Raw genomic sequence first — 23,009 nt, 5'->3', positions numbered from 1 at the left:
ATTGTAGAGAAGTTGGCAAGATTTAGATGCCAGTGATTTTAAGCTACTTAAATAATCTTCTCTGAATCTGTCTTTTGTTCCTTTGAATGAAAATCCATTTTTCAAAATTAAAGGAGAAAGATTTTTGACAACTGAAGACGTTTGTGGTGGAGCCTTCTACTCTGATCTTTCTATTCTTCCCATCCCCTGTTATAACATTCATTTGCTTTTAAAATTTAGTATCAAGATTTTAGTCTAACAACAACAACAACAAAGATTTTAGTCTAGTAAAAGAGCTTCAGGCCTTTACCTTGAAACACTATTGTTGGAAGGAAAAACTCTCCTTATTTCTTGGACGTAAGAAGTAGCATATCACTAGACAGAAAATATGGGAACATAGTATAATTATTAACATATTTTTAAATTTTAATTTTAAATGGATGAATGGCTTAAAACAGACTTCAAATCTGGAAATAATTTGCAAGCAAGATCTCTCTGTTACTAATATGGTTGGTAAATTGAGAATTTTCACAACATCGAAGAAGAATAATCTTTTTTAGTTACCATGTATGGTTTCATACCAAAGTTAATAGTTGAGAGGGCCTAAATATTTTGTCACTATTTTTTAAATCATTAAAAAAAATACCTTCAGGCCAATAAAAAGCTTTATCAGTCCCTTTACTGTACTTTGAAATTTAGCACAGAATGTTAATATTCTCAGAATTTCAGTAATACTCTAAGTGGTCACTTTTTCCCTTTTAATCATCTCGTCAATAAGCAGTCCCCTTTTACATTAATTTTAAAATGATGAAAGTAGATAACTGATTTGTATTTTTTTGTTGAAAGCACATTTATTAATAAGGCAGCTTTAGGAGTTTCAGATTTGTATCTCCTGATTTTTAAAAAAATGACAAAAATAAAATACATTGTATATAAACTAAGTATTTTAGTTCATTTGACTTGAATCTGGTTCTTTGCAGTATTAAGAATATCTGTATATTTAATAAAGGGTTTTTTTAAAAAGCCTATATATGAGAGGGAAAGCAATTAGGCACAAGATAATTTATGCAAACACTAATGTTTATTAACTTATGCTCTATTAGGTAGTATCTCCATGGTCTTCAGGTCTGTTTTATGTTTTATTATCTGTATTTGGACTCTTCATTTCTGTAGTCTAGTGTTGTCTTTTGAGAACCTTAAGGTTGTAGTTCATAATTAATACCTAGATCTAAAGGTTACAGGGAAAATTAATTTTATGGGGAAGGGTTAAAGGATTGATGGTGATTTAGCTTAGAGAACAGAATAAACATGAGTGACATGGTTACTCTTCAAACACAAAGGAATGAGTAAGGAAGATATCAAGTTGTTTTTCTGTAATTTTGGGAGAGCAAATCAGAAAATGAATTTGTTGGTTTTGGTTGATTATGCGGAAGTATTTCTTGACCATGAAGGTTGATACACAGGAATATGTGCTGAGGGAAAGCTTGGACTCTTCCTACAGAGAGACTTTAGGTGGCATATAACATCTGTCCTGGTGAAGACATGGTGAAGGACTTAATTGGCAGAGCAGAGGTTTTTATTACTGTTTTGATGTGGTTGTCTGAGATTTGTTTGCTCTTAAGTGAGCATTTGATTCTTGCTTGCCTGTTGAGACTTTTGATGCTAAATTGTTTAAGGAAAAGATTCTGGAAGACAAACATCAATCTTCTGAGGCCAAGTACCAGTTGGATTATCTGCCTTCTTTGAATAGTAAGAACTGATGATTCCTTTAGAGAAGGCAAATAATGAGTTGGATATGGCGTTCTAGCAGGTCTGTTTCTCTTTCTTCCCCCCGTAGGCCTATCAGCAGTCTGATGGGGCAGAAGACAGCAGAGATGGAAGGTGTTCCAAACTTGGCAAAGGCCATCAATCTAAGGAGGTAAGCTCTGATTTTGAGCAGGTAGAGCAGGTGGCTCTTCCTGCCTGAATCATATCCTCGTGCTCTTTGGAAGGATGAATGGAAAGAAAGAGCATTTAAAATGAGGCTGAAGTATCTTCATTAGCTATTACAAGGGGAACATTTTGAACATTTATTCTTTTGACTCTTCTTTTTTCTTGCCCTTCCTCTCCCTTTTTTCTCTTTTGATGCCTTGATTTGTTTGATTTTTTTTCTCCTCTAGAATACTAGCAGCTTAAAAAATTGGCAGATTGGTTATCTGTTGTTTTGAGATAGGAAGGATGAACAGAATCTTGTTTATTTCAAGTAAACCTCAGGTTGTGGCTAGTTTGATGAGTAAAATGTTATGATTTTAGGAGTTTTCCTGAGATCATTTTTGAGATTCAGTTTCACATGGGAACTATTAAACAAGAAACAATTTCTTGTTTAAACACTTCAGATATAATACAGCAATGTAAGCATAGGTTAACTTTATGGTACTTGAGGTTTTCGGGGATGTCTATCATCTTTGCCCAGATGGGCCTTTTTTCCCCACTTTTCCCTTCCCTCTCTTTTTTCCCTGACTGATTACTTAGTGGCATTCCGGACTTTGAAGATACGGTTCTTCCCAGCATTTAAAGGTACTTTTCAGTTAAACACCATACCATCTTATGTGACTTAGGCCTTGAGAAAACTGAGGCAATTGACTATGCTGTTGTGCAGATGTAAGTAGTATTTTAAGAGAGGTTCTGAATTTGTGTTATATGATCTTGGTGGTTAACTCATATACCTAAAAAGATAATACTAATATTTGGAATCACAGTACAGATAAAGAAAACATGAAATATGGAAAGTTTCTGTCAAGGTCCTTGCTGGAGATGTTATGTTAGAGAGAATAATTGCCAAAATAATATTCAGAAAATCATACAGAATAACAAAAACATGTTTTTTTTTTAAGTTGAAATATAGTCAGTTTACAGTGTTGTGTCAAGACATAAACTGTTCTTAAGCAGCATGGAGTAACACACTTTTGATAATATAGAATGCCTTTTAAGAGAGTTTTAAATGCATGCTTATAAGCTAATATATGGTTAGCATACCTCTACTTGTTGTAGCAAACAAACCACAAAAAACTTATGTAATGACTCAAATGTTATGTTATTTCCTGTTCGTGTAAAGTTTAAATTGGATGTTTCTGATATATGGGTGGCTCCTTTGGAGACACAGGCCCTTTCCCACTTGCTTCTTGTTTCAGGTTTGTCATGTTCACCTACACTGAGTTGGAGGAAGGGAAAAGACAATGGAGGATTGTGTGTGGAAGGTCTTTGTTGGACCAGGCCTAAGCATGCACACATAGCTTTGATTTCTACTTTATTGGCTATATAACTGAGTCAGAAGCTCACTTGTAGAGGCTGGGATATGTGGTCTAGCTCTGTGTCCCAAAATAAAGAGAAACTGCTTTGGTTAATATCTGGCCGGTGTTTGCCTCAGCTTAACAGTCTTAGTAGATGGTACACGATTTGCTCAAGTGGCGAGGGAGGGAAATGTACCTAAAGCTTAGCAACCATCTGCCTAACCTTTTTCCTGTGAAGAATCTGAGGAAGAGAAGGTGAGGAGACTTTAATGAAAATAGAACATTTATGATTTGTACTCTCATTTGACTTTTAAATAACTTAAAGTTATTGTGGCTTAATTTTTATTATTGCTTTACAGCTCTTCACTGAATTGTCGTTCATTTATTCAACACACATTTACAAACATTAAGTGTTGAGATTTTCGTTTTGTTCTGTTGACTTCCTGACTTTTTCTTCTACAAAATAGGTTATTATTAAGATGTAATTTCTGATGCTTGTGTTGAGATAAGTTTTGAATAACTCCCTGCTTCTTTAAAAAAAATATAATTCACTCAACGTAAAATCCAGCATTTTAGAGTATACAGTTCCATGGTTTTTAGTATATTCATAAAGTTGTACAACCATCACCACTCTAATTCCAGGACATTTTTATTATTCCAAAAAGAAGCACCATGCCTTTTAGCACTCATTTCTCATTCCTGATTTTCCCCCCAGCCCCTGGCAACCACTCATCCACTTCCTGTCTCTATGAATTCACCTATAACTCGAATCATACAATATATGGTCTCTTGTGACTGGCTTTAACTTAGCATAAGGTAAATCCATGTTGCAGCATACATCAGTACTTCATTCCTTTTTAAGGCTGAATTCCATTATGTGCATATACTATACTTTGTGACCACCCCCACCCCCCTTAATTGCCCATTTATCCTGCTGATTTCAGAATTAGAAACAGCCAAAACGCTAACCTGGTTGTCTGAAAGTCTGCATAGTTTTGTAGAGTTGAATATAATGAACAGCCACTTAGGGAAGATATCCGTTGGGTTTCTCATTGGCATCCTGCCTTGTTTAGTTACTAGTTCGTAAGTGGGGAAATGGATACCTTAACATTTGACTGTCTTTGAATCATATTCTTTTGAATAAGGTTGTCTACTAATAATTGGTAATATATTACTGTTCTTATTTTGATTCATGTAATACATCTGGGTATAACTGTACACAAGAACAAATCTGTTTAATTTTAACGTGATAGAGAAATAAATCATTTAAGAACCTCAAGTAAGTAGATTCAAGTAGTTGTACTGGAGTGGAGAGAAAGATGGATGTGTACAATACTTATGCTAGAGAAGCTGATTATCATTTCTACAGATTTAAATCTCAAAAATAGAACAAAATAAAGTCGGTGGGTATAGCTCAGTGGGAGAGTACATGCTTAGCATGCCCGAGGTTCTGAGTTCAATCCCCAGTACCTCCATTAAAAAAGTCCTGGGTCCAATCCCTAGTACCCAGTCATTAAAAAAAAAAATCTCATTTATATAGTCATTTTAAGCACAAGATAATTGTCTGCTTTTTAAAAAAAAATTTTAATTTTAAGTATAATTATCTCAAAATATTATATTTGTTTCAGGTATACAGCATAATGATTTTGTATTTTTATATATCATGAAATAATCACCACTATCAGTTGTCACTACACAAAATTGTTAAAATATTATTGATAGTATTCTCTGTGTTGTAATTACATCCCCGTGACTTACTTATTTTATAACCGGAAGTTTGTACCTCTTTCCCTTTCACCTATTTCACTCCCCCTTACTACCCTCCCGTCTGGCAACCAGTAGTTTTGTTCTCTGTATCTATGAGTGTATTTTTTAAAAAATATTTTCTTTTATTTCTGAGGGGTGTAGGTAATTAGGTTTGTTTGTTTGTTTGTTTATAATGAAGGTACTGGGAATTGAACCTAGTACCTCATGGTTGCTAAGCACATGCTCTTCTGCTTGAGCTATACCCTCCCCTTTCTATGAGTGTATTTCTATTTTGTTATATTTGTTTTGTTTTTTGGATTTCACGTATAAGTGAGATTATATGGTACTTGTCTTTCTCTGTCTGCCTTATTTCACTTAGCGTAATAGCCTTGTAGTTTTATCCATGTTGTCACAAATGACAAGACTTCATTCTTTTTATGGCTGAGCAATATTCCACTGTATATGTCTTGTTCGTTCTTTCTTTCTTTCTTTCTTTCTTTCTTTCTTTCTTTCTTTCTTTCTTTCTTTCTTTCTTTCCTTTCTTTCTTTCTTTCTCTTTCTTTCTTTCTTTCTCTTTCTTTTCTTTTCCTTTTCTTTCTTTTCTTTTCTTTTTTCTTTTCTTTCCTTTCCTTTCCTTTCCTTTCCTTTTCTTTTCTTTTCTTTTCTTTTCTTTTCTTTTCTTTTCTTTTCTTTTTTCTTTTCTTTTCTTTTCTTTTCTTTTCTTTTCTTTTCTTTTTTCTTTTCTTTTCTTTTCTTTTCTTTCCTCTCTCTCTTTCTATTATACTTTCTTACATGTTCTTTATTCATTCATCTATAAGTTGAACACTTAGGTTGCTTCCATATCTTGGCTATTGTAAACAATGCTCTGAATTACTGTTTTCATTTTCTTCAGATGAATACCCAGAAGTGGATTACTGGATCATATGGTAGTTCTGTTTTTTTTATTTTTTGAGGAACCTCCATACTGTTTTCCATAGTGGCTGTACCAATTTACATTACCACCAATGGTACACAAGGGTTCCCCTTTCTCTGCATCCCTCTCCATTACATGTTATTTCTTCTGTTTTTGATAATAGCCATTCTGACAGGTGTGAGATGATGTCTCACTGTGATTTTGATTTGCATTTCTGTGATGATTAGTGATGCTGAGCATCATTTCATGTGCCTTTTGACCATCAGTATGTCTTCTTTGGAAAAATGTCTGTTCAGGTCCTTAGCTCTTTTTTAAAATCAGATTGTTTGGGCTTTTGATGCTGTGTTATATGAGTTCTTTGTATTTTGGATATTAACCCCTTATCTGCCATATCATTTGCCATTATCTTCTCCCATTCAGTAGCTTACCTTTTTGTTTTGTTGATGGTTTCCTTCCCTGTACAAAAGCTTTTTCAGTTTGATGTAGTTCCATTTGCTAATTTATGCTTTTGTTGCCATTGTCTGAAGAGATAGATCCTCCCAAAATTGTTAAGATCAATGTCAAAGAGCATAGTGCCTGTGTTTTCTTCTAGGAGTTCTTTGGTTTCAGGTATTACAATTAAGTCTTTAAACCATGTTGAGTTAATTTTTGTATATGATGTAAGAAAATGTTCTAGTTTCATTTTTTTACATGTAGCTGTCCAGTTTTCCCAACATCATTTATTGAAGAGACTCTTTTTTCCCTGTTGCATATGCTTGGCTCCTTTGTCATAGGTTAGTGTTACTATATAAATGTGAATTAATTTCTGGGTTCTGTATTCTTTCTATTCTTTTGAGCTATATGTCTGTTTCTGTGCTAGTACCATACTGTTTTGATTACTATAGCTTTGTTGTATAGTTTGAACTTAGGGAACATGACACCTCAGCTTTATTATTCTTCCTCAAGATTTTTCTAGTTCTTTGGGATCTTATGTGGCTACATACAAATTTGAGGGTTATTTGTTCTAATCTGTGAAAAACACCAATTTTGATAGGGATTGCACTGAATCTGTAGATTGTTTTGGGTAGTATGGACATTGTAACATTATTCTTCCAATCCACGAGCACAGTATATCTTTACATTTATTTGTGTTGTCTTCACATTCTTAGAGTTTTCAGAGTACAGATCTTTTACCTTCTGGGTTAAATTTATTCCTAGGTATTTTATTATTTTTGATATGATTTTAAATGGGATTGTTTACTTAATTTCTCCTTCTGATAGTTCATTGTTAGTGTATTTCTGTTAGATTTCTGTATATTAATTTTGTATCCTGCAACTTTACTGAATTCATTTATTCTCATAGTTTTTTGGTGGGTTTTCTATATATAGTATCATGCCATCTGCAAATACCGACAGTTTCACTTCTGCCAATTGGATGCCTTTCTTCCAAAAGAAGTTTCACTTCTTTCCAATTTGGATACCTTTTATTTCTTTTTCTTGTCTGATTGCTGTGACTAGGACTTCTAATACTACGTTGAATAAAAATGGTGAAAGTGGATATCCTTGTCTTGATCCTGATCTTAGAGGAAAGCCTTTCACCTTTACACCATCAAGTATGATGTTAGCTGTGGATTTGTCATATATGGCCTTTATTGTGTTGAGGTATGTTTCCTCTATACCAACTGTGTTGACGGTTTTTTTTTTTTTTTTTTTTTGAAGTGAGTTATAGTCAGTTTACAATGTGTCAGTTTCCAGTGTGGAGCACAATTTTTCAGTTATACATGAACATACATATATTCATTGTCACATTCTTTTTTGCTGTGAGCTACTGCAAGATCTTGTATATATTTCCCTGTGCTATACAGTATAATCTTGTTTATCTATTCTGCATATGCCTGTCAGTATCTATAAATTTCGAACTCCCAGTCTGTCCCTTCCCACCCCCCTCCCCCCGGCAACCACAAGTTTGTATTCTATGTCTATGAGTCTGTTTCTGTTTTGTATTTATGTTCTCTCTCTCTCTCTTTTTTTTTTTCTAGATTCCACATATGGGCGATCTCATATGGTATTTTTCTTTTTTTTCTGGCTAACTTCCCTTAGAATGACATTCTCCAGGGACATCCATGCTGCTGCAAATGGCTTTATGTTGTCATTTGGCTGAATAGTATTCAGTTGTATAAATATACGACAGTTTTTTAATCATAAATGGATGTTGAATTTTGTCATGCTTTTTCTGCATCTAATGAGATGTGTCATGTGTTTTTATTGTTTTATTAATGTGATATATCACATTGATTGGTTTGTGTATATTGAACTGTCCTTGTATCCCTGGAATAAGTGTGGGTTAATCATTGTGTTGTTTTTTTTTTTTTCCAATTGTATTCTTGAGTTTGGTTTTTTAATATTTTGTTGAAGATTTCTGCATCTATGTTCATGAGGGATATTGTCCTATAGTTTTCTCTTTTTTTGTGGTGTGTTTGTCTTGTTTTGATGCCACAGTAATGCTGGCCTCATAGAATGAGTTTCAAAGCATTCCTTTCTCTTCAGTTTTTTGCAGCAGTTTGAGAAGGATTAGGTTATTAACTCTTCTTGAAATGTTTGGTAAAATTCCCCTGGGAAGCCATTTGGTCCTGGACTTTTTGTTTGTTTGAAGTTTTTAAATTACTGATTCAATTTCATTACTAGTAATTGGTCTGTTCAGATTTCCTAGTTCTTCCATATTCAGTCTTGGAGGATTATATATTTCTAGGAATTTATCCATTTCTTATGGTTGTCTAACTTGTTGGTTTATAATTGTTTGTAATACTCACTTATGATTGTTTATCTTTCAGTGGTATCTGTTGTAACTTCTGCTTCATTTCTGATTTTATTTGTTTGAGCCTTCTCTTTTGCTTGATGAGTCTGGCTAAAGCTTTATTAAGTTTGTTTATCTTTTCAAAGAGCCAAGTTTTAGTTTCATTGATGTTTTCTATTTTTTTCTCTTTTTCATTTATTTCCACTCTGATCTTTATTTTTCCTTATTTCTCTTAATTTTGGGCTTTGTTTTTCTTTTTCTAGTTCCTTTAGGTGTAAAGTTAGATTTTTTTTGGAGATTTTTCTTGATCCTTGAATTTCCTTCTTTGAACTACTTTTGCTCTGTTCCATAGATTTTGGAACATTGTGTTTCCATTTTCATTTGTCTCAAGGTAATTTTTTAAATTTCTTCATTGGTCCATTGATTGCATAGTGGCCTGTTGTGTAGCTTTCACGTGTTTGTATTATTTGTAGTTTTTTTCTTGTAGTTGACTTCTAATCTCATAGTGTTGTGGTTGGAGAAGATGCTTGATACAGTTTTAGTCTTAAATTTATTGAGACTTGTCTTGTGGCCTGGCCTGTGATCTGTCCTGGAGATTGTTTTATGTGCACTTGAAAAGATGTGTGTTCTGCAGTTTTTGGATAGAATGTTCTGTATATAACTAATAAGTTCATCTGATCAAATGTGTCAGTTAAGCTCAATGTTTCCTCAGTAGGAATGGTCTGGATGACCTATTTTTTGTCTGGATAATCTATTCATTGATGTATATGGGATATTAAAGTCCCCTGTCTGCTTTTATTTTAAAATTTGGGATGGGTGGAGTGTTTTAAGTAGCTGTGACTGATAAATTATAGGATAGTACTCAGGCCTGATTAAAATACTTGCTAAGATTACATGAACAAAAAAATTTTTAAGGAGGTGATTAATAAAAACGTGTTGAAACTTCCTTTTTAGAAGGAAGTCAATTTCTGACTGGTTAGGTTTTGCTAACATAGTATAGGTGTTTATGGGCTAAAGGTCTTTTCTGGCCCAAGGAAAACCTGCAATTGGAATGAGACGTTGAACACGTAATACATTTTGGAGAGAGATTTTTTGCCATCCAGATTTTATGAGTAAATTAAGTGTACTATTCTAGGAAAGACTCTAGTCTTGACTAAATAGTACAGACATATAGGTCTATGATAATGATATAAAATATTTCTTAAATACAGCTGTTCCAGATTTTATTTTTGTACATTCACGAGACTCATTCCTAAGTTAAATAGTAAATGTAATCATATCATATGGTAATTTGCCATAAACCTACTAAAAAAATCTTCTGTAGGTGTGTAAAATAGTGAAAATGAATGTGACAAGGAAATAAGCAATATATCATGTGTTTCACTTTTATGAAATAATAATATTGTCATGGAAAATGCCTTATGTAAAGTTATATTACTAGTTGTTTTATTCATTAGTTTTCAGATGATCAGTTGTCCTTTGTTAGTTGTCTTTCACTTATTTCCATCTCTTTTGGCTTTACCAGCTTAGTGTAATTAGATTTAAAACATTTCACACTAAAAAGGGAGTACTTGGAAGCATATAGAATGGGAAATAGTTTAATTATAGAGATTTTTCTATTGTGCTTTTAAAGAAAAATAGGTTCAAGAATAATCTGTTTTAAACAGTTTTATCTTTTTGCAAATGATTTCACTTCAGTGCAGATGTCTTTCAGTATTTGAGTGGTTGGTGTATTTGTGAAAATTTTTAAAATTATTTATTTTTAAGCAGCTGAGGGTTTTTACTTAGGTCTTATAAAGCATAGTTGTAGAAGAGAGGTAAAAATCAGAGTACAGTAGTGATGCATCATACTAATAAAAAATAATAGGCTACAGTAAACTGCAGTGTTGTCATGTATTTTGAGGTGAATATGTTCTATTTTTAGCCTGGATCTTTTGCTGCCTGAAAAAATAAAATACTGCTGTATTAAATAGCGTAACAGGTAAAATATACAAAAAGCTGAGAGAGAGCTTGATTTAAGCATACTTGTGATTTATTTTGTATCAGAAACTGTAAAGATGGAAGTCATCTGTCAGCATAGAAATCTGTAATATTGGAAAAAAGAAATCTGTAATATAAAGCAATACTGAAAATATCTTAAAATCTCATTTTGTAGATGAGGAAAATTAACTCTAGTGCTTAGATGAGTTGATGAGCATTTAAGGCTTATAATTTTAAGACTGCAGCATTTATGAAAATAACAGGAATGAACTGTGATGTATTCATACAATGGAATATTATTCAGTGCTAAAAAACAGTAAGCTATCAAGCCATGGAAGGACACAGAGGAACCTCAAGTACATATTTCTAAGTAAGAGAAGCCAATCTGAAAAGGCTACATACATTGTGATTACAAATATGTGGTGTTCTGAAAAAGGCAAAAGTATAGAGAAAGTAAAAAGATTAGTCCTTGCCATGGTTAAAAGGGAGGGAGGGATGAATAGGTAGAGAAGAGAGAATTTTTAAGAAAAGTGAAACTACTCTGTATGAAACTACGATGGTGGATACATATTATTATATATTTGTCCAAATCTATAGAATATTCAACACCAAGATTTAATTCTAGTGTAAAATTTAGTGTTTGGGTGATAATGATGTGTCAATATAGGTTCATTGATTATAATATATGTACTACTCTGGTGTGGGATGTAGATAGTGGGGGAACATGTTGATGTGTGGGGCAGAGGTATATGGAAACTCTGTACTTTTTCTCAGTTTTGATGTGAATCTAAAATTGCTCTAAAAATAAAATCTATTTAAAAAAATAACAGTAAGAGACAAGTCATGTGTAATCATATGTAGTTTGCATATGCTAAACGCCCTTTTTTGTATAATATGGGATTGCTAAGAAATAATACAGTTATCTCATAGATAATTTCTGTGAGATTAGTAAATATAATGTGAAAGGGGTGGTTTGAGAATAGATTGATAGTTTGTCATATTTATTTTTGAGGCACAAATTGATGCTTTGATGCCAACTGGAAATAAGTACAACATAAATCTAATGGGTTAGAAAGCTGTGAATGGAGGGTTAAGGAATTATGGATAGAAATAATCCAACCTGCTTAAGGGAATAGAGTGATTAATAGAAATTTAAGAAATTTTTGTAGATAAATCTAAGCCAGTTTGAACAATGGTCATGTTCATTTAGGTAAATATAGAAATTTTTTGGCAGTTAGTGGTATTTTGGGGCTTTGTCTTCTTTCCTACTCTCTTGAGATTAAGTAGTACATTACAACAAAGCTACACAAACCCAGCATTGATTAGCAAGCTGTCATAAAGTCAGGGCCTGTTTCTTTTTTTTTTTTCTTAAGTTTTTTTTTTCTCCTTTTAATTTCTTTCTTCTTTTTTTTAATGGAGGTACTGGGGATTGAACCCAGGACCTCGTGCATGCTAAACAAGCCCTCTACCACTGAGCTATCAGCCATCCCAACACGTCCCTCTCCCCCCACCCGGCAGGGCCTGTTTCTTTGTGCTACAAGCCCAGCTGTCTGTCCCAAGTCACTTGATAAACATCTTGTATAAAAGCTTATTTCCAAGGTTAATTTAATGATACTTCTTGTGTTAGTCTGCTAGGGCTGCCATAACAAAATACCACAGACTTTCAGAAAAATTACAGAAATTGATTTTCTCACAGTTCTAAAGGCTGGAAAGTGCTGGCAGGTTTGGTTTCTTCTGAGACCTCTCTTCCTGGCTTGCCAGTGGCCGCCTTCTCTTTGTGTTCTCACACAGCCTTTTCTCTTTGCCTGTCTGGGGAGAAAGAGCTCTGGTATCTCTTATAAAAGGACACTAGTCCTGTTGGATTAGGACCCCATCTTTACAATCTCATTTAATCTCAGTTACCGTCTTAAAGGCCCTTTCTACAAATACAGTTACATTGGTTAGGGCTTCAACATATGAATTTGGGGAGGACACAACTCAGTTCCTAGCAATTGAATCAGGAGACAGGAATTCTCCATGGGAACAAAGGGTGGTGTGGCTTGGCACATCAGGTCTTGGAGGGTTTTATAGTCCATTCTAAGGATTCTTCCCTCCCTCCTTCTTTCATTCCTTCCTCCCTCCCTCACCATTGAAGGATTTTGAGCAGTCACTATCTGACTCCACCTAGGCTATTACTTTGAGAATACAGGGGAGCAAAGGCTAGAGCAGAGACACCAGTCAGGAGATAATTGTAATAATCCAGGCAAGAGATGATGTCTTAGATCAAAGTGGGATTGATAGAGGTGGTAAAAAGTTGTCAGACTCGATTAAATTTGAAGGTAAAATGGACAGAATTTGTCAACAGATAGGAATGTGGGGAAAAGAGAAGAGCAAAAAGATAACTGCAAGATTTCTGTGCGAGTAAGATTATGGGAAAGAGCAGGTTTGGGAGAGAAAAATCAGTTCAGTTTTGGCTTTGTAGATATCATATTGGCATCATATTATACATTACTTTATATTTTTTATTTTCACATATAACAATATTCAGCATCCTTCCATTGAGTTCTAGGCACAATCATGTCAGTACATATAGCTAATACTGCATTCATGTTAACAGTAACTTTAATTGTTGTATTTGAAAAACGTGTGCGTGCCAGGCTCTGTTCTAAACCCTTTACAATCATTAACTCACCCTCAATCCTAATGTCAGCTCTGATATTATAAGCATTATTCTTCAATTATAAATAAGGAAACTGAGGCCGAGAGGGGTTAATGTACCCAAGATAACATAACTTAGAAGTAGCAAAGTCACTGTATTGCAGTCTACCATATGACTAATTCACTTCATCAACCAGTTAATGACATATATGCAAGGAGTTTCCATTATATATGGAGTTATTATAAGATGCATTCCATAGAATATCCATTTTCATATCTTTTGGCATTGGTGTGTTTCTGTAGGATAAATAAGAATAGTAATAATCGGTCAAAGGATATACACATTGCTTATTTTAATATACTAACATGACCTTCAAAAGAATAATTCCAATTTATCCTCTGCTGATGCTAATCATTTTTTATTTCTTTCTATAATTCCCCAGTCTGGTAACATTTTTGTTCATCTCCCTGTTCATTTTAATGATGAATCAGCACAGCTTATTTGTAGTGGTTCTGAATAGTCTGTTTAAACCCTGTGCTATATGTTGAATTCATAGGAGTTGTTGCAGGACGTAAAGAATGATGAGTATTCAAGCCAAGGAAGGAGCTTGTGTGAATGGGCACACATTATGTTTGGATTCGGGGTGGGGCAGGCTGTATACTTAGTAAATTCATCAGGTCATAAACCCTCCCCAAAAGTAACCACTGTCCTGACTTCTAACACATTAGATTAGTTTAAAATTTGTCCTGTATGTATTTGAACTTTGGTTTTTTTTTGCTTCTGCTTCTTTTTTCTCAGTATCCTATTTGTGTGATTTGTTCATGATCTTGTATGCAGCAATAATTTGTTCATTTTCATTTTTTATATAATATTCTGGCACAGGAATATTTATCCATTCTTCTGTTGATGGACATTTGGGTTTTTTCCAGGTTGGAGAACACGTAGTGGTGCTTTGAATATTGTTTAAATGCCTTTTTGGTGGATACATATACATTTTTCCTGGCAATGAACTTGTTTTGTCATACGGTTGGCAAATAATCAACTTTATTAAATCTTGCCAAACAGTTTTCAAATTGGGTGTACCAATTTATACTCCTACCAGCAGTGTATGAAAATTCCTTACCAGCACTCGGTGTACTGTTTTTCATTTTAGCTATTCTGACAGGTATGTAGTAGTGTTGCATTTTGGTTTTAATATGCATTTCATGATGATTAGAAAAGTTGGGTACATGTTTTACTTGGCAGTTTGATACCTTTGAGTTGTTATCTGTGATTAGGTTTTTCCATAAAGACAGAGTTTTTTGTTTCAGGTGAAAAAGGAATAGTACTCTCTATACTTTTTTTCCCTGAATGAAATTTTGAGATAGATTCCAATATATAAAACAGATTAAAAGGAGTATTTCTTGAGAGGCAGAGTAGCGTGGTAATTAAAAACAGATTCTGGACATAGGCTCCTAATTTTACCATTTACTAGCTGTGTGGATTTGGGCAGGTTACTTAATCTCTATTTGCTTCATTTTCCTTATCTCTAAAATGAATATTATAAACTTTCAACATAAGAAGAATATCTGGCTCAAATTACTTTATATAAAGTACACAGGTCAGTGCATGGTATATAGCAGGTACCATACAATGTTAGCTGTTAATAATGGTGATGATGGTGATACAGATTTGTTTTATGAATTCATATAAACGCAGTTGACAAGAATAATTAGGCTCTACTGTTGAACACAAATTTGAAATTGAGAGTTGTGGATGATACTTGCAATTTTATTTTAGCCTCAGCCTTCAATTTTTTGTTTTGGTTCCACAGTGCCAAGAAAATCTTGATTCACACAGATGAACAATTAAAAATACTTAAAGTTCACCCAGTTGCTTTGGCATTATGCTTTTAAATTATTTTTACTGATAAGTAGTAGAAAATGTACATTTTGAAATTGTTTCTAAATATCTAAATTTCCTTGGATTTCTTGTTTTTAAATAAGAATCACAGAAGAGTCACTAAAAATTATCATGGCTTCAATATCTATTGTGTTACCACAAAACAGCTGCCTTGCAAGTTTGCTTTTTTACTGCTTACAGCCACAGGATAAGATGAGCGGAACATGTATTCAAGTCTCGCCTGGCACCATAAAGTATGGCTCTATGGGTGCGGTAGTGTGTTTATTCACTGTGGTAGATTTAATGAGCCAACACATAGGCTCAATTAGAAACAAATCAAAAGTCAGAGCTATAGTTTTCGTGATTAGTCGCATATTTTCAAGATATTTAAACAAAGGTGGCAAGTAAAACTACACAAGCCAAAGATGAGTTTACCAGGCAGCACAAGTTGTGTTAAGTGGTGTGGTGTCTGGTGTGTTAATATTAGGCATATGAAAACATTCATGTGTATGCTGTTCGTAGTAATTACTTCTGTAGCCAGCCAACACTGTCATAGGCTGTCACTTACACTTTGCCTGGCTTGTTTGTGGCTAGCTGACCCTTATAACCAAGAGAACATTTCCAGCTACTCTCTTGCTTTCAGATGGACTTAAACGGTATCTTGACAAGCTCCTTTAGCAGCAGCCTTATTTCTCCCCAGCCAACTGTCTCCCACTGCTCCTTAGCCAGTATGGGCTCCTCCAGGCTGGCTGGTCTCCCCTCTGCCTCTCCACCTGCATGGTTTTGTGTTTCCTTCTCTGTGGTAACAGTGCCTGCTGTACTCATCACCATTTATCTGGGGTACTGTAGTTTCTTCGTGGTCCTGCTTGGATTCCATCTTGTCTCAGAATCATTCCTCTCTGATACCATTCTTTCCTGTGAAATTCTGTCGTGACATTCTGTATCTCAGGATCTAAAACTTTGTTTTTTTAAAGAAAGCATCATAAAGCTGTGCTCTGTGAGCTCTACCCCAAATTAGTGCTACTCATAAACTCCATCAGCAGAGGGAGCTAAATAAAAGAAGATGAGTCCCTGAAAAGCAGAAAAAGTACTTGGAAACAGTGACATTTTCACATACTGCTCAGTAGTGAAAAAGAGCTGGAATAATGTTAGAATCCAATGATTTGGGCCCCAATCCCAGGTTAAAACTTCTATGAGGTGATTTGTAAAGTTTTTTTTAAAGAGGTGATTTCATATCATGTTAAAAACCTGTTTTGGGGGAGATGACCTGATAAACCTATGCGTGTTAGGAGAAGCAATCAGATTTTTTTTTTAATCCAGTTTATCCGCTCTCCAAAAGTTTTATTAAGGATGATGAAACGAGGTCACTAGCTTTGTGAAGAATTTCATATGGAGCAATGAGTCCTAAAGTTGCCCAGGATTATGGATGACCCATTCCAAGTTTTAAAGATAGAATTTTCAAGTAAATTTCTTATATTTTGTTTTGATTAAGTGTATGTATTTTAATTTCAGTTAGCAGACTTGAAGAAAGAGAAGCAGAACTGAAGAAGGAATATAATGCATTACATCAGAGACACACTGAGGTGGGTTTCTGGGTTGTTCTTACTATGCTAATGTTGAGATAAAGAAATTAACCTTATGTCTGACTTTTTCTTTGAAAACCAGCTGGTATAATTCTTGGGGATTATTTCCAGAAGATACTAAATTTCGTGTGTCATTTACTTAATTACCAAATGTTGACTTTTAATGTCTTTTATCTGGAATTAACTTTTCATGTGGTAAATTAGTGTGCCGCAGAATAATTATTAAGGCAGTTATTTCTTTGTCTGGTTAAGTAAAAGCTTATATGTGCATAATAAAAGTGTACATGATTCTAATATGAGAGAATTGATTTAATTTATTTTGCTATCAGTTGGGAAATGATGGGTTGGTTAATTATTGGTCAGAATCTCTATGTATAATAAATAATACAGTATAGAGGACTTATTTGCATTAAGATTGTAACAAATAACAAACAAAAATTGTGTTAAAATGACTCTAAAACAGGTTTTCTGCATGAAATTTCAGTATTTTACTTACTTGTTTTGTTTTAGGGTGAGGTAATTAGGTTTATTTGTTTATTTAATTTTTTTATGGAGATTCTAGGGATTGAACTCAGGACCTTGTGCATGCTAAGCACATGCTCTAACACTGAGCTATACCCTCCCCAAATTTCACTATTTTAAATTAACAACTGTAGCACATAATCTCTCCAAAGCAAGTTAGAAGATGTTTTGAGGGTTTTTTAACCTTCTTTTTATGATTTTCTGTCATTCTTTTATATGTTGCCTTTGTTTCTTTCTCTCTCTTTAATGTGAAAATTGTTTCTGTGTATCATGGTCATTCTGGGTTTCATATACCTAAATAGACTTATGCATTATTTGTTACTGAAAAAGATAATTGGTCTTTTTTCCCCTTTCTAGTCCAGTCTTTCCCACGATACAGATGGTTCTAGTCTTCAGCTTCCATTTTCCTTTCACTAATGTGGCTGATCTGTTATCCTGCCCCTGGTTGGGACCTGTATTGTTGCTTTTAAGGAGTATAAAACCCCACTGTACTCAGTTTCACTTACTTTGGAGAGTAATGTGCTTATTAACACTTTCTTGGGGAGTTGGAATTTCTTCCTGACATATGAGGTTTGATTATTACTGTCTTAGCTTCCATAGCCACACAGGAAGCATGAATGGTATCACAGAATTGGCATTCAGTGGTAGAGGAGAAAGGTTGGCCATGGAGTGCTGGTACCATAGAGCTCTGGGAAGACAGGAACAGCTTACACAGCAGCCCTTTCACTATGTAAAAAATAACCACATTTTAATAAGATGGTATTATGGTGGATATTAAGAATATTAAGACTGTTAAAAAACAATTGATTGTTAAAAGCCTATTGTTGGTTCATTGATTTCAGTGCCTGAACGATGCCCTATTTTAATAGTGCTTATCAAGGCTGATTACAAACATGTTTTGGGGGGGATATGTTTATGTGCCATAAATAATTGATAGTGATGAATAATGAATAATCATTTTGGTTTTTTTGTTGATGTTTTAACCTTTGTAATAATTGAGGATTGTTAAATTATTGAAATATGTATAAATTATATGCATTCTTTAAAAAATCATTGTAAAGTGAAATTTCACATTACCTCTCATATGTATTAGTGAAATGAATAAAGTAAAAATATGTTCCAACAGGAAAAAAATACCTGATGTCTTAATTTCAAATGAAGAGATATAATAATTTTTCTACTTCTGTGCCTTCTGAGAAGGACAGTCAAAGAAGGAAAAAAGATCTCAGGAAAATCTTAAATACCAAGTCAGAAAGTTGGGCCTGTCTAGTCATCAAGGCAGATCTTGCATGTAGCATTTTCATAGGATCTGCTCCCTCAGTCATAAGCAGCTTTTATCCTCTGCACTGATAGGCTCCCTCTATTTCAGTCTGCCTCAAGGAAGGTTTTTATAATACAGATATGGCTGCTTTGAAATATGGGTCTGTTCTATTCTAGCCCACATTTTTCTGTATTTATACATCTGTACTAGAAATATAATTCAATTAGCAATTATAAATAGCCATCCAATGCTAAAGAACTAGGTGTCCTTTAAAGGTAAATTCTGAAAACCTTCAGGGAAAGGAAGCCTGAAGGATTTAACCTTAATCTTTCCACTATTGCTTCTAAGGTAACCTTTATTATAGGGATACAAAAAAGTAGCACTTTTATCAATCATATTGTTTGCTGCTTAAGGGAAATCTCTGGCTCTTTTTGTAATGCGAATAACTGTTCTCTAATCAAATCCAAAATTTTATACACATTACTGAATTTGCTTAAAAGAAGACATACCTTAAGGAGGGCGGTGGAGGAAATATAAACATCAAGTAATTATTAGGGACTTAGTTCACATGTGTACATATTCTTATATTAATCACCAAAACCTGAGCCCTGGTCTTACATCAGGGAGTGTTTAAGTGCATTCTCATCTCATTCTCTATGCAAACTCTTAATCATCCACCCCCATTTTACAGGTGGAAGCTTAGAAAGAGAAGATGAAGTGATTTGTCCCATATGCCATGCTAGTATGTGACTCGTTTGAGCCTAGGTCTGCCTGATTCCGTTACCTGAATTTTCAATAATGCTTTCAGGTTATGGAACACATGGGTGTTAAATGCACTGGAAAATACTCTGTGCCTGTTTGTTTTATGGCATCTCAGCCACTTTAAGAATAGTGGCTTTGCAGATAAACATACAGGATTCTTGAATCTTTCATATAGAAAGATTCAAGGCCCACACAATTAAAGAGATTCATGCCACTTGTCTCCAAAACCTCTATTTTTGCCTTGTTTTTCTAATAACTATTGCCTTTGCTTTTCAGTTCTAGACAAAGCTGACAGTCAACCTCTGCTGTGAAGATTTCTCTAGGTGGGAGGGGAATTGGGACATTCCAAGCAGTATGCTTGGGATCCTTCTCTGTGACTCCAGCAATTTTTTCCTGAATTGGCTCCTGAATATGTGTGAATTAATGTACATACCTGAGAAAATTGAGAGTTGCAGTTTTGAGATCAGGAGGATTGGGGCTGGTGGACCCAACAATAGCATGTCTAAAGCATGTCCTATTTTACTCACTTACTTCTCTTTTGTGTCTGGCAGCACTGAACCTGCCCTCCCACTCACTTTTTTTTTTTTTTTTTTAAAACCAGAGCTACTCTGTGAAGCCCTATAATTAAAATTTAGATTTTTATGTACAGTGTGTTTTTTTCTACTTTTTTCATGTGTGTATAGAATATAGTGCATATTTTATTTCAGATGTCAGGAAATGCTTTAGGGTGTGGGGTTTTCTTGTGGGTGTGAGGAAGAAAGGACAAAGGGCCTATTGCCTGCCTCGAGAATTGACCAAAAGGGCAGACACACCATGAGTCCTTTAATGCTTAACTGCTCTGATGACTGAGTCAGATGGACCTGAGTTGTGGCCCCACAGCCAACTAACTAACACAGTTAGAACACAGTTAATCATTAACTAGCTGGTCAAATTGGGCAAGTTATTTTAACCTCCTTAAGCTGGAGTTTATTTAGAAAAATCATAATATTGTTGTGAGGATTAAATAAAACAATAGCTGTACATGCATTGGCTGATTTGTAGTTGGTGCTTAATAAATATTAGCTGCCATTTTGTTGTTGTTATTCTCTCCTGTTAAGTGCTAGTTTAATTGGGTTGAAACCAATTTCATTATGTAGGCCATTTTGGAAAGTCAGAATACTGTATCTGCAAATGTATTCAGATGACTTGGGGTCAGTGATTTGAAGAAGGTTTGGAATTCACCATTTCCTAAAGTTAAAAAAAAATTAAATTTAATCATTTAAGACAAGAATATATAAGATGAACTTTGGGGTAAAACTCATTCTATATCTTTGCATTTTATTTATAATTCTTTTTATTCCTATATTGAATACAGATTACTATAAAAGCATTCTAGAGGAAGTTTCTATTCATTTGAATGCTTAAAGAAACTTATATTCCTCCATTTGAACTAATCAAATTCATATTACTGAGAATTCAACTTAGATTTTCTAAAATCTTTAATTTAAAATTTGAAATATGTAAACTTAAAAAATTTTAAAATACTTTCACACACCATGTCCACGTGATTCTATCTTATCTGGTCTAGTTTTAATTGGGGGACAGCCTGATTGATTTTTTATGTTTGATTTGATATAGTTATCCATCTTAATTCATGCATCAGAGTTCAGCTTTTTATTTGAAGTAAATAACACTTTCAAGTTGATTTATATAACTCTTCATTTTTGTACATGCATCCATGCCAAGTAACATTTTCACAAGAAAAGCATACTTTTAAAAAATAAATTTAAAATTTTTGTTGAAAACTTTGTTCATTTCAGTAGTTTTCCCTTTTTTTGAATTTGCAAAATTACTCATTTAAAACCATTATTTATTTATTTTACAATGTCATATTTTTAAAATTGAAGTATAGTTGATGTACAATATTATATGTTATAGGTATACAATATAGTGATTCATGAAGTTTTAAAGGTTATACTCCATTTATAGTTATTCTAAAATATTGGCTGTATTCCCCATGTTGTACAATACATCCTTGTAGCTTATTTTATACGTGATAGTTTGTACCTCTTAGTTCTCCCACCTCCGTCTTGTCCCTCCCCTCCCCTCTTCCCACTGGTAACCACTAATTCCTTCTCTACATCTATGAGTCTGTTTCTTTTCTGTTATATTCAGTAGTTTGTTGTATTTTTTTAGATTCCACATGTAAGTGCTATCTTACAGTATTTTTCTTCCTCTGTCTGACTTATTTCACTTAGCATAATGCCCTCCAAGTCCATCCATGCTGTACACCAGAAACTAATACAACATTTTAAATCAGCTGTACTTTAATTAAAAAGTAAACAACCAACCAAACCATTTAAAATATGGGCAGAAGAACTGAACAGACATTTTTCAAAAAGAGAAAATGCAGATGGCCAAACAGGAGCAAGAAAAGTTGCCCAACACGACCAATATCAGGGAAATGCAAATCAGAATCACAGTGAGACACCATCTCACACCTGTCAGCATGGCTATCATCAAAAAGAACACAAATAACAAATGTCGACAAGGATGTGGAGAAAAGGGAACCCTTGTACATTGTCAGAAACCTAAAAATAGAACCACCATATGGCTAAGCAATTCCACTCCTGGGCATATACCCGAGAAAAACAAAAACATTAATGCAAAAAGATACATACACCCCAGTATTAACAGCAATATTATTGATAATTGCCAAGATATGGAAGCATCCTTAAGTACACATCAATGGATGAATGTTCGATAAAGAAGATGTAGCGTATATATGCAATGAAATACAACTCACCCATAAAAAAAGAAGGGTATTTTGTCATTTGCAGCCCTTCATTCACTTTTTTTTTCACTTCCAAAACCAGAATTTTATAACTGGCATAAACATTTCCGTTGCATCACAACAAAATACCTAGAAATAAACTTAACCAAGGAGTAGTTTTCCTTTTAATATGCTACAATACATATTTTAAGTTATATTGAGAATAAAACCCATCTTCAAACAACGAAAGTTTAGCGACCTTCAAGGCTATTCCATGCTATAGTTTTAAGACTTCAAGGAATATTTCCAAGAAAGACAGTCACCTTTTCTTGCCTACTCTTGGTATTTACATTCCTTTAAATTGCTAACATAACTTCTCTTGTTTTTTCCTATTCATATCATGTCAGTATTTAGCAAAGGCTTTTTGATTTTATGATTGAAACTTGTTGAATTTTAGATGTTTTAATGTCAGATTTAGGTTTCTTAAAAGTGAAACTTTAGATTATAAAAAATCAAATAGGACTGTAGAATTTCTTGTGTAGTTAGTATTTTATTCGGTAAAATATTCTTTTACATGGAACTATCAAGTTTGTGTACTTGATATTTTTGAAGTTTTCGCTTCTACATTTAGCTTGGTCTGTCTTAAGTTTCCTTATCTAAGAGTCATTCAAAGTGCTCTGATTTTTCATTTGTTTTAATTTGCTACTATTATTATGTATGATTATATGAAGTAATGATTCTAGTAATTAACAGTCAAACAAAGGAGAGACTATTTTAGCATTCTTTCAACTAAATCTGTAGGTAAAAGAAATAAACATCTTGATATTAAATTAAATCTTAAATAATCTTAGTCTGTGGATCTTTTGTACAATGGAAAAAATTAAGGTATGGCTTCTTCTCAAGTTTCATGTTAATTTCTTTGTTGTTTCCCATTTTTGTAATGGATTTCT

At 33.8% G+C, this 23,009-nt stretch overlaps 1 protein-coding gene across 3 annotated transcripts in view; it reads left to right on the top strand.

Annotated features, from left to right (window-relative positions):
* The window catches only part of SPAG9 (sperm associated antigen 9), a 133,088-nt gene that overhangs the window by 33,174 nt on the left and 76,905 nt on the right, over positions 1-23,009 (top strand). For 2 of the 3 annotated variants that reach the window (XM_010949611.3, XM_045512583.2), the window contains exon 3: positions 16,692-16,762. In XM_010949611.3, the coding sequence (XP_010947913.1) occupies positions 16,692-16,762 (71 nt within the window). Of the gene's footprint in view, positions 1-1,829; positions 1,898-16,691; positions 16,763-23,009 lie in introns of those variants that run through there. The other variant, XM_074342816.1, reaches the window with a different exon arrangement.

The sequence above is a fragment of the Camelus bactrianus genome, chromosome 16, assembly GCF_048773025.1.
Source record: "Camelus bactrianus isolate YW-2024 breed Bactrian camel chromosome 16, ASM4877302v1, whole genome shotgun sequence".
In the NCBI taxonomy this organism is placed as follows: domain Eukaryota; kingdom Metazoa; phylum Chordata; class Mammalia; order Artiodactyla; family Camelidae; genus Camelus; species Camelus bactrianus.
This window is presented reverse-complemented; position numbering and strand designations above follow the sequence as displayed.